The sequence below is a fragment of the Atta cephalotes genome (assembly GCF_000143395.1).
Source record: "Atta cephalotes unplaced genomic scaffold scaffold00047, whole genome shotgun sequence".
Classification (NCBI taxonomy): domain Eukaryota; kingdom Metazoa; phylum Arthropoda; class Insecta; order Hymenoptera; family Formicidae; genus Atta; species Atta cephalotes.
This window is the reverse complement of record NW_012130111.1, coordinates 101,580-114,777: the sequence shown is the minus strand read 5'-3', so window position 1 is coordinate 114,777 and position 13,198 is coordinate 101,580. Positions and strand designations below refer to the sequence as shown.

The 13,198-nt window shown below is 26.4% G+C and overlaps 1 protein-coding gene across 2 annotated transcripts in view; it reads left to right on the top strand.

The window, feature by feature from the left end:
• LOC105622582 (probable nuclear hormone receptor HR3) overlaps positions 1 to 13,198 on the top strand; it is an 81,798-nt gene that overhangs the window by 62,196 nt on the left and 6,404 nt on the right. For both annotated transcript variants that reach the window (XM_012203999.1, XM_012203998.1), the window contains exons 3-4: positions 8,735 to 8,900; positions 9,795 to 10,021. In XM_012203999.1, the coding sequence (XP_012059389.1) occupies positions 8,735 to 8,900; positions 9,795 to 10,021 (393 nt within the window). The remainder of the gene's footprint in view (positions 1 to 8,734; positions 8,901 to 9,794; positions 10,022 to 13,198) is intronic.

The following is a 13,198-nucleotide window of genomic DNA, read 5'->3' as shown; positions in this document are numbered from 1 at the left end:
ATTTCTTTGAATAGTATTAACTAAACATTTACTTACAGTAAATGAATATTTATTTTATAAAATGATGATACTCAAATTAAAATGATGGTTCCTGTAGCAAAGAAATATTACTGTTCAAACAGATTTTTATTAAAATTTAGTAAATTTTAATTTTTCAGTGTATAAAGAACTAAATGTATCATTATAATTTGGTAGCCAAGAAACTTAATTAAACTTAAAAATAGTAGTTTTTAAATAGCATGCATCGAACATAACATCTTTTCACTCTTGTGGTCTATTCAAACAAGTTTTGCATGATATAGTTCCATGAGATCAGCAGGAAATAGCGGATAGCTCAGAGCGTCATACAAACTCTTTAAAAGCTTCTTTGTTTGAAGGACTAACGCGGGGACGCGATGTTGCGACATGCTCGAACAGTACCGATACCCGATATTTACTCGATGTAGATAATAATGCAATATAAACGAATATGATACAACGCAGAAAAATGTAGAAATCTTTAAAATGCTTCATCTGAATTATTTTTTGTTTGATACAAAAATATTATTTATTCAAGAAATAATTATCAGAACGTAACTCTTAAATTCTTTCAAAAATTTAAAAAAATAGAACAACTAATTATAATTAGCTTAAAAATTAAATAATAATGTTATCTTCTAGCCTTTAAATTATAGACAAAAATAATATAAAAATTAAATAGTATAAGGAAACTATGAATTCTTAATAAATTGCGTAATGCATGATGTGAAATTGATTGTTTTGCACGAAAAATGAAGAAACGTCAGTAGTTGAACGAAGGCTATACTATATGCATACCGATTGCAACAAGACGCTACGCGTGCCAACTCGGGGTGCACGACCCCTTATCAGAATCCGTCTCTCCTCCTCCTACGACGAATCATCGTTGCACTTTATCGGGGCGAGTCACGAACTGTCTTCGGTGCGTTAAACCGCCGCTGTCCGAAGCCTATTCTCGAAGACTGTTGCGATATTAATAGACAAGGCCGTCAAGACGAAACGAGAAGATACCTCGTGGGTGAACGGATAAAGCCTATCGAGATAAAGCCGGTCGAAAACATAATGATCGAGATGATAGTCTTAGATCCAAATGAAATCTCTCATATTCTTTTATATCACCAAAGAGCTTTTTTTAAAATTTAAATAGATACTGATAAGAATGAATGGAATAATTCATGATAATTTCAGTATTTTGCTATTTTCATATAATTATAATTAGAGCAGTAGTATTATAGCTACGTAGTATTATAGTTAGCGTAGGTATAATGACTGTTCCTAATATCTCCGCTATTAGGTGGCAAATTAGTGATTATTTATGAAGTTATTTATTTAATAGCGCGGCGTTACACCATGACGCTAATGCTAATGTTATAATATACACAATAACCATTTATTATAGCCCATTTTTCATGCATTTAGAAACATTTTTTTAAATATACTTTAGCATTTAATTATTATACATTGTGTCTCATTCTTCTTAAACTCGAACGTATTATCACACGAATATATGTAAGTGTTGTTTGTTATTTAACTTTAGTTGTTATATGTATATTTTGAGTTATACAAAGTTAAACGATAGTATGACATTTGGCTAAGCATGTTGGCCTCCTAAGCACGTTGACATTCTCTCTCTTTTTCGAGATTTTCATATCAAAATAATTATTTGATAAATTGGTTATAGTTTTAATTTATAATTTATGTTATGTATATGTACTGTAGCAACCTAAATGCGAAAAAAGTTACATGTACGTATATATATTTGCATACATTCTGCAATATTTTACTTTATTGTTAATTTTGTAAATACTGCATTTTTTTTAACCAAAACGAATTTTTTAAATCTATTTTTGTAGAAGGCCACATTTCCACTCCCATTCCTCTTCGAGCTATTATGCAATGCCACATTTCTATAAATAATATTCTAGGTAATAAATATTTCATATCTTTGAGTCTAGAATCAATTAAACAACACTATGATTAAATATAAGAATCATATAATATTACCTTTTCTTTTATACATTTTTACATAAGACATATATTAAAATTGTATAATTTTATTATATATTTTTGCTAGTAGAATTTTAATTAATATTAATTATATATTCTGTGCAGAGAGAACAATTAATTTTTTATTCATATGAGATCATCTGAATTCTTTATAACTAAAAATTGCCATTTTTTACTATAAATAACCATTGAAGAAGAATATACTTAAAACAAATTAAATTAAAATTGATATTAGCATGAAATTAAAAATTATGTGAACGGTTTATTTTAAAGACAATTATAAGTTACTTTTAATTGAGTTTTTATTCAAAATATGACAAGATGTTTCTTATTAAAGTAGTCAGTTTCTTATTAAAAAGTAAGTTATTTAATATTAAATAAATTTTTGGTACTAAGCCTTTTACAATATAATAAGATTCGGATGGTAGGTGGATTAAATTTTATTTCAAGAATTATAGAAAATTCTAAGGCAAATAAATTCAAGGCTAACTGAAAATTAAATCTTAAAAATACATATAACATATAATTATATTGTATAATTTTTTACATTTAGTTTATTCTTCTTTTTATGATAATAGCAAGCAACAGATAAACTAAAATTTTATAATAACCGACTTAAATTGATGAACAAAATAACTTTATTCATTGTATTATAATGATATATCAAGTGGATAAATATTCACATGGAGAGATTCAAGATGCATTGATTATACGCGACATGTTGTGCGATTATCGCGATAGATACATACAGTATTCTAAAAGATACATACATCAAAAGCTGGATTTAATTTCTCATTGTGTTTTAAATGTTAATTGATTGACAGAAATTATCCTAATTACTTTACATATTCTTTAGAATGTTTAAAATTTTAAATTAAGCTTCAAAGAATAATTAATAAAATAAATGTTATTCTATAATTAATTATGGAGCGTATCTTCGCACAACAAATATAGGTAACATTAATTGAATTTTTTAATTGTAATTAATAAAATTTTATAATTTAAAATTTTTGTAGGAAATATTTATTTTTAGACCTTTGAAAGCTTTTTTCTCATCTGTTTTGATACATTGTTATTTCTCTTTCGACACATTGTGAAACAAAATGTATAGTACCACTAATCAAGCAAATTTATTTCGTTTTTCGATCTCGCGTCACTGAACTTCTCTACATCGTTCGATAAATGAACCCGATCTATGAATCGCAGTACAGCATAAATTTTATATTCGCCGGCTATTTTTATTGTTTTGTGATTGTTACTTCCGTGAATCTAAATCGAGCATTGAATGATCAAAGATCTTGGAAACGTCATAGATTACATTCAAAATATTATAAATATATTTATATTTTATATATATATATATATATATATATATATATAAATTATAAAATTAATAATAAAAAAATAGCTAGAACATGAATTATAAATAATATAAGAGCTAGTTGAGTTTTATAAATTAATATTATAAATTTCAGTAATATTTTGATAATTAAAAATCTTATATTTGTTTTTAGAAAATTAAAACAAATCTTTACAAAATTAATTAAGATAATTGAAATAATTTATATATTTTTAATTTAGAATCGATATTTATTTACATAAAAAAATTATATATTTTTTATATTCTTTTTTATTCCTTGTTTTTTAATTGTTTTTAATTGTTTTTTAATATACTATTTAAAAAGTTGATATCTATTTACTTGAAAATTATATATTTAAAAAATTTGTTATATCTCTTGGGAAAATTTAATTAGAAAACTTAAAAAAATCTTAAAACTTACTGTAAATTTAATAGAAAACTTAAGGTATGTAAAGAAATAATATAAAGGTAAATTTTAAACTTTATGTCCATAGTAATCTTAAATTTAACGTTTATTAAACTAAGATATTTAAAAATTGTTAAAAATAAATGTCAACAATTTTAAGATTTTCTTTAAAGTAATAATTGTAAAATTATAAGTTTGTTTAAATTTCAAGATGAATCTGTTTATTTATAAGGTAGCTTGCCATCAAAAAAATTATTTCATAAGAACAAATGAAAAATTTTAATACTGCCTTTTATTTCATACTGTATGAATCTTATTTACGAGAAAATGCAGCACCGTCACATTCATCTAGTGGCGCTGTCGCGTATTGTTCGCGAATGAACTTTATGTCGACTTAGCATTACTTTCTTATGAGCGCTTTAAAATCCCAGAAATACGATGGAAATAATAAAACTCAGTTTTTCTAAGATTATTTTTAAATCAGCACTGAAATACTTTAAAGTTCTTATATTTAGATTAATATTTTGCACACACTTTACCTCAAAAATTTTTAAGTAAACTCTTAATTATTTTTAAAAACTTTAACTTTATTTAAAGTAAATTTTATCAAGAGATTTTTTTATTTATATAACTTATAATATAAGTTATAATATAACATATAAGTATAACATATAATATAATATATTATATAAGTTATAATATAATATACATATTATAATTATAATATATTATATTTTATAATTATAATATATTGGGTTGTCCGGAAAGTTCGTGCCGACTAACCTATATAATTTAATAAATGTATACTAAAATTTAAATCTTCTGCATTTTAATTTTCCTTCAAAATCGGCACGAACTTACCGGACAATCCAATATTAATACTTTATATTATATGTTCCAATCACTCTAACTTAATTATGTATTATATTTTTTGCTTTTATAATAAATAACTGCGCAATGTCAAGTTAACAACGTGGAATGTTTTTCCATTTCATATGAATCGGATGATATTCAGCCGCGATATTCGGGCACAACCACAACTTCCTGCTTTTTGATGGCCAATTATCAAACGCGGTTTTTTATCTGGTTACGGACAAATAACGTCGCGTGATTCACATTCAAGTCTGGTTCATTAAAATTATTTGCCATAGAAGATACAATGAATAGACTAAAATCGATAAAAAATGTAACTTTTATATGTATAATTAAAAAGTCATGTGTTATCGATAAGAATGCTAATTACAATAATGGAATTACATGCTTAATTTCAATATAAAATAAAATCTATAACAGTTGCATATTTGTTGACAATTAATTAAATTTAATAACATTTCTCATGCGAAGAAATGTATGTATATTGAATTCAAGTAAAAATGTTATTCATTATAGTAATACATATTTTACAATGTTTTCAATGCTTAAAATAAATTAATGCTTGAGATTAAATTTATCACTAATTTTTTTGCATTTTGAAAGGATTTAAGATTATAAATTATGATTATAAATTAGAATTTTTAATTTTAATTTTTACTTATATTAGATACTATATACGCATTTAAAATTTATTTTTAAAATAATAATGACACATATGCAAAAAATATATTTTGATGATAATTAAGAATAAATAAATTTATTAATTAAGTTACGATTTAATTAGTTATATTTAATTAATTGCATTAATTCAAACATATTATATTTACTAGATGTACGTTTTATTACGACGTATTGTATTCAGATGCACGCGAAATTTACTCAAATTATATCAGTTTTAATTATCACGATCCTGAAAAGCACTTCGTGACATAGAGATTTCTTTTAACAAAATGAGAACTCGAACTCGAAAGATTAAAGTAGGATTCAGTAACGGGAACCGTCTCGGCGTGTATTTCAGATTCAGTATCGCTTTATTTACTCTCCGGCGCGATAAGCTACATCGTTTCTACTCAACATGTGAGCGTGCATGCGTGCGCGCGTACACAGAATGCCAGAAAGTGCATCGTAAGCTACCGGTTAGTGCATACTCTTCCTGTTGCCATCTCCGTCTCTATCTCCTTCCTTTTCTTTCTGTCTCGTTCTCTCGTCCATACTTTATCCGCATTCGGTCGATCACCCTCCGCTTCCTCCCTCTTCTCCTCGCCGTGCCACCACATGATAGCCATTCGGTTAGCCGCTGACATCGCTATCCCCCTTATCAACCCCTCGCCCCCTATTGTCATTCGAGCCCTCGACCACCCTCATGAGACTTACGCGCGTGACTATACGCGTGTAGTGACAGGATACCACTAAATCAACAATACATTGCTACCGCAGATAGTGTTCGAAAAATCTTTTTAATCTGATTAGAATATCTGAGGAAAAATCTAAACGAATGCTTTTGATTAATCAACGTTTTTCTTAATTCAAACTTTTTTCTTAATAACTTTTTTTAATCAGATATAATAATAAGAAACATGTTTTGTCGAATTAATTTATTTTACGTGCAAAAAAATTCGCAATGAAAAATGATCTAAAAGAAAATTTTCTAAGTAAAATAAATTATGACCTATTCATTATTGAAAGTATAATATAAATTTTAATAATAAAAACCGGCCAAAAACTTATAATACGAAAATTTTCTAATTACAAAATTATACACTAAAAAATTTTATTTTTAAATGATATAATTCATGTACAGAATGATTTATTTTATTTTAACTGACAAATATTTCGAAAATATGGAATTTTACTAAGTAACATTCCATATAAAAGTATGTTGTAGAGCGTACAATGGTGACGGTATAACATGCAATTTTATTTAGAATGTTTTTTTGGAAAAATTGAATGTTTTCGAAATATCTGTCTGTTAAGATTAATTTTATCCTGTATTTTTTTAATTTATATAAAATTTAATCTTCGTATTTGTCAGAGTTAAGCAAAAGAGAATATACAGGATTTTTTTTGTTAATTAAAATTTTAACTTTATGCTTCACGTGATTTTAAATTTAATTTCGAACTCAAAAACTAAATGTCTACAAAGCAATCAAAAAGTTATAAATTCTTCAAAGTAGTATTTTTGCAGCACTAAATGCACGCGAATGTAAAATGTCAGTTTACTATAAATTTTACTATTGAAAAATGTCAGTCCTTGACAAAATTGAGATTAAAATTGCTCTCAGAATACATTAGGAATGATACATGAAACACACAGTTCCCGATAACTAGACACAATAGTGTCATAAATTTTTCCATCAATAAAAACTAATGTTTATATATATAAGTGTATTATTATTTTTAATACTTTTCCTTGACAAAATTGAGATTAAAATTGCTCTCAGAATATATTAGGAATGATACATGAAACACACAGTTCTCGATAACTAGACACAATAGTGTCATAAATTTTTCCATCAATAAAAACTAATGTTTATATATATAAGTGTATTATTATTTTTAATACTTTTTATTTTAATAACCTTTTATATGTATTCTTCTTTATCGGCGATGTAGAACTTTGATAGTTTTTTAATTGTAAGTTTTAAGAGAATAGATAGATATGGTAGAGTTTAGTATCCCATCCTAAAAATGGCAATGTTGTGTGTATGCCTGTGTTTGTTTTCCAACGACATATAGAAGTCGCGTGTACACTCAACGACCTATATTACAGGCCGCATAAATATTTTTAACAGATTAAAAATTTTCTCATTTTTATAGTTTTGATGCTAATTTCATCAATACATAAATATTTTGTATATAGTCCAGAACAATAAATAAATCTGATGTGGGCCTCAACATTTCAAAACCAAGATTGAAAGATTCACATTGCCGTGGAGAGTTAAATATTCTGATAATAAAGTGATTAAAAAAATCATCTAAATTCTCTTGTAATTAATTAAAGAATAATAACTTAATTTTCGATTAATTCTGAAAAAAATATAAAAAAATGGCCATAATTTTTATTAAGAAAAAATCGAAAAGATCAAAAACATGTAAAAATATGTGCATGGAGTTACAAATACTCTGAATAACATTTTCGGGACAGAGTACATGCGTTTGTTCAAGCTATAGTTTGTGTGTGTGACGTCATCGGGTGGGTGCGTCGCGACCAGACGATGATAGCGTCGCTGAAGAAGACGAGGAGAACGCAGCGAAGCTCTTCCGCGTTCCTCGCCGAGCCTTCTTCGTGGCGAGGAAGGGATCGACCGGTAGGAGGAGTCACGTGCGACTTGATCTTGATCGATCCGTAAAATACCCGTTAGATTTTATCGCCTTACAACGAAATCGTCCCATCGATGATCGCTCCTGATCTGTTATTGTCCATAATTGACAATAATGAGTTCGAGACGACTAAAAATGAAGAGAGAGGAGAGGGAGAAAGATAGAGCAATAATCGAAAAAAAGCGTTTGACAATATTATATACGATTAGATACTTTATTTGAAAGTCGCACAAGAAACTAGAATAAAATTTTTATGTCATCCGTATTGTATAACAAATGTAAGATGGAATCGATATTTTATCACAACAAAGTTGTGATAAAAAATTCATGGTATAAGTTTGTTTCTACAAAATGCAGTAAAGAATTAAACCAAGCATTATTTTGTAGAATTCTTAAAATCCTAAAATTTATATTTGGAATTTATATTTTACACTGTAGGTACTCTCACAATGTGATTTAAGTTAGTCGAAGTGAAGGGCTAAATAAATAAAAGTTTGATTTTATTGCTATTTTGTTCAGGCAAACAATTTTGCCTTGTTTCTATTCTATATATACATATAGGAATATAAAGTAATAAAAGAATTTTCAAAGCGCTTTTTAAAAATACCTTTTTATAGTCATGTTTCAATCTAAACATGACTACATATTATTACATTACCTAAATAAATAAAGTTTACTTTTAATATTGATTCAATTTTTGTAACGCTCCGAATTTATAATTTTGATGAAATCCTTGATTTTGTTTAAAGCCGTTAAATTTGGGCGCATGTCGAAAAAACAACGGGAAAAGGTTGAAGATGAGGTCAGATTCCACAGGGCGCAAATGAGGGCAGCCTCAGAGACGGCGCCAGACAGCAGTGTATTCGAGCATCAGACGCCGAGCAGTTCGGATCAACATCATCCTTATAATGGCGGGTAAGTGTGGCTAGAAGTTTATATTGAAATTGAGGGGAACATGGACAATTAAGCTTACTATAGAGTGATGATCATATTATTAGAACCATAATTCGAAAAATATGATTTCTTTTTAGTTTGTATAAAAATAAAATCAATATTAAGTCAGTATTAAGATTTATACACATGATGATTTTTAATGGACAATTACACTAAAATGTATTAAAAAGATAATCTTAACTTACGTAATTATGAATTATATAAAATAAAAATGAAAATAAAATTAATATTTAACACTGCTTTTTGCTACAATTATCGTGTCAATTTGTTTGGGTTTTTTATACGTTTTAAGCAGTTTATTTTTATTGCTTCATTCCTATAATACGCATTTTTTTTTTATCAAACGCATCATTAATTGATATAATGTTTGTTGATGATTCTTTGGAAATTTTCCTTTTCATTCTTAATGAGATTGACTATTTTGGAATATATATGAGAGATAGTGCTATCTATAAAGTAATGTCAAGAGTAATTTATATATTTAAAATTTGTAAATATCAGTATTTCATAAAAAAATAATAATAATACAATATTATTATACTTTTATGTTAATTACAGTAATTTAATGTAAAATCGTTAATTTATGTTAGAGATTCTAACAAATTGATTGCACTCACTATATATATTTCTTTAAGAATACGTGTGTTTTATTAAATAAAATTTATTTGTGTAATACTCTATGTAGGAAATTTGTAAAAACTGCAAAAACATGTTAGCTTAATGTAATCAGATATTATTTCGCAATGTGAAGTCAAATATAAATACTGTGAAAATCTTTATTTTACTTCTTCCGATTAACTTGCACTTTTCGTGAATGGACGCGACTCACGCGGACCTATCATTTGTCCTCGACAGGTACACGTATGGTGGTAGCGAATACACATCGTCAGGTCCCGGCACTGGCGGTTACACGAATTACAATCATCAGGCGATGACGAATTATGAGCTTAGTGCCGACTACGTCGACAGCACGACGACCTACGACCCCAGACCGACGCAGACGCAGGTCGCAGATACCGTCGCGCCCGACACACCCTCGGCCGTCACTGCAACTGGAGTACTTCCCAGTGTAGTCACTACTGGTAAGTAGTGCTTCATTCGCAATTCCTGGTACACATGGACCCGTTAATCCTGGCGCGATGCGTAAGAACACGAGATTATATCATGATGAAATGATATATTGTTGATTGATTGCTGGGACATGTAGTTGTAATATAGAAAACAGAGAGAAAATGATAGAGAAAGAGAGAGAGAGAGAGAGAGAGAGAGAACTCCATAATAAATTTAAAATTAATTTACCTTTATCATCAACAGATGATATGAGATCGAGAAAGCAAATTCGTATATAGCACGAAATAGATTTGTAAATAGTTTCGAAAATTATCATCATTTTTTTCAACTACAAATAAATAGCGAAATAAATATTCGATACATATTCGAAAGTAAAAAATTTATCAAATTATTTAATTTATTTTATTATTTTATTATTTTTTTAATAACGGTAATTTGTTCTTTTAACTTGGTTTCAATTAAACTTTACTTTAAAAAGATCTTAAATTGGGGCTTAGTTGCTAAGATATTTAATGAGGAAAGTTGTAAAAAGTTATAAGAAAACAAACGTCCAATCAAATTTCCACTAAGAAAAAATGTATTCTAAGTTATTCAAAAAATTCGTAAAGAAAGAAAGAGAGAGAAAAATGAGCGACAATAGTTATAAAATGCGCTGCATAATTCAATTTTTTACATTGTACAAACAAATCTTTTTAATAACAAAAATATCATGTTTAAATAAATTATAAGTTTTTAATCCACAAGTCTCATTAAAAATTAGGTTTATATATAAATATAAAGTATAAAAATAAATAATAAATATGCGTAAATATTATTCTCTTTTTCTTGACACATATAATCTTTTGCATTTTTTAATTTATTTCAGATAGACTTAAAAATTTTATTTGATATAAAACGGTAAAAATTGCAATAAAATAATAAAATTAAGATAATTTTTATAAAATTTTAACATAATTTTTTTATATTTTTCTACATAAACGTTTTTATTAACATAGATTTATCTCAATGCAATAAAATCGGATTATGCAAAAGATAAAATTAGTACAATGCATTACGTAAGAGATCATTTTAATAAGTACTCATTAAATTAGAATTGTAATCTTCTAAGCGCAACTATTAAGTTTTCGCTTCGTAACCGGCACGCTAAATGCTTTCCGGAGCACTGTCATTAATCCAGAGTTAATTGCGTTCGCGTCTTTAATGTCACCAGAGTTCCTTCCATCCCACGTCCTTGTCATCAATAATGATTTCTCAAGCAAATCGCAAATTACTGCACGATAATCATTTCTGTCATATCGGCACAAATATTTTCTTTGTAATTATTGTCATAATTTACATTTATACATAGTATATATACATTTTTATTTAAATTTAATTTTATAATTATTAATCGTAAAAAATATTGTTTTGAAACATACTTTTTAATATTATTCACTTTTATGTTATAAATATTTTCGTGTTAGTTTAAAAAAAAATTATATCAAAGCAATCTTTCTAATTTATTCCTATTCGTAAAAACGATAATAATTTGCATAATTTTTTTATATTGTTTGATTTATATAAATACTATGATTTATATAACAAAAATGTATCAATTCTTTATTAATACTCAATCACCATATAAGAAATTACATATTACGAGAAATTATAAATTATATAATTTGAACTAAGCCATATACTATAATATAAGCCATATACTATTATATATTATAATGAAAATGTTTAATTTGTATTAATTAATTATTTTCTTTATTAATATTTTCTTTACTGATTTCATTGATTTTTCATACAGATTTTCTTCTACTACTTTATTACATATTTATTTATATGATGTATAATTTATTAACGTACTTGTATAGTATTTATGTGCTAGGAATTACGCTTTGTATTTCCGGCCGCAAAATTGATTACATTTGTTTTCGAGTTGACTTGTATTTAATCAACGAAGCTTGCAATGTATAGTTTCACTAAGGTTGATCAAGATTGACTTCGATTCAATACATAGTAATGAAACTTTGCGTAGGAGCGAAGTAGATCAATGATGCGTCGTATAATCGGCTGATGATGTTTATTATTCATGATTGAGCAAAACACACACATATATTCTCAGAAAAAAGAATTACTTTTAAGGAGAAATTTTGAGGAGATTATCACTACGACATTTAAAAATAAATCTTATTTTTCTAATTTCATTTCTAAAAATTTGCAAAAATTAATAAGAAATATGCCTTAAAAGTATACAAAATTCATAAAAATTATTTTTAAAAAATAATTATTAAAAAAACATATGTTTATTATTTACAAGGAGTTAATTTTATACATATGTCTCTGAGCATAATATTAAATATTAAATCTGTTTTCTTTTTCACAATTTTGTTCAAAAAATTTTATTTCAAATACGAGTTCAAAATTTTAGATTATTTGTATAATGTAACAAAATTATTATTATTTTGATTTTTAGAATTGTTGCAGAATAAAATATATTTACCTTTGTTGAAGGAAAATATTATCACAACATTTAAACTTTATGCCATGTTCTTATTTTACAAAAATCTGCCAATAGCATATGTTGCAGTAAACTTATTTTTTTATTACTTAAGGACTGTCTCAAGTTTTAACCAAACCATTTTACAAACGAGTATGTAAATCATATGTAAATCTTTACAAATGCTTTGATAACGTTTCAATTCGATTCAGTTATATATACATAGTGTCTGATTAATTATTAAGAAAAAGTATTTAATTACATTTGTTTCTTTAGTAATTATTTAAATAAATCTACAGTGAAATATTTAATATTGAAACTATCTTAGAACTTATTGGAATTTAATAAGCAACATTTTTCGACTAAACAGTTAACCTTTGAAAAAGTTTGATGCATTTTTCCCTTGAGAACGATCTTTTCTCTTATTAAAAAAAAACTTAAACAGAGACGTTATAGAAATTTAATATTAATATTGACCAATTAATTACTTATTTTAAAAAAGTATTAAAAAAATATCGTTAAGAATACTTAAAATACTCAAACTAAGCGATTAATTGAGTACACGTATTATATTTTTATATTTTCATAAAGAAGGATACTTTGGAAAAGTATATATATATATATATATATATTAGGTGTAGTAAAAAGAAATCTATTATTTTTGCATGAAATTGAATGGAAAAATAATGGATTTCTTTATATA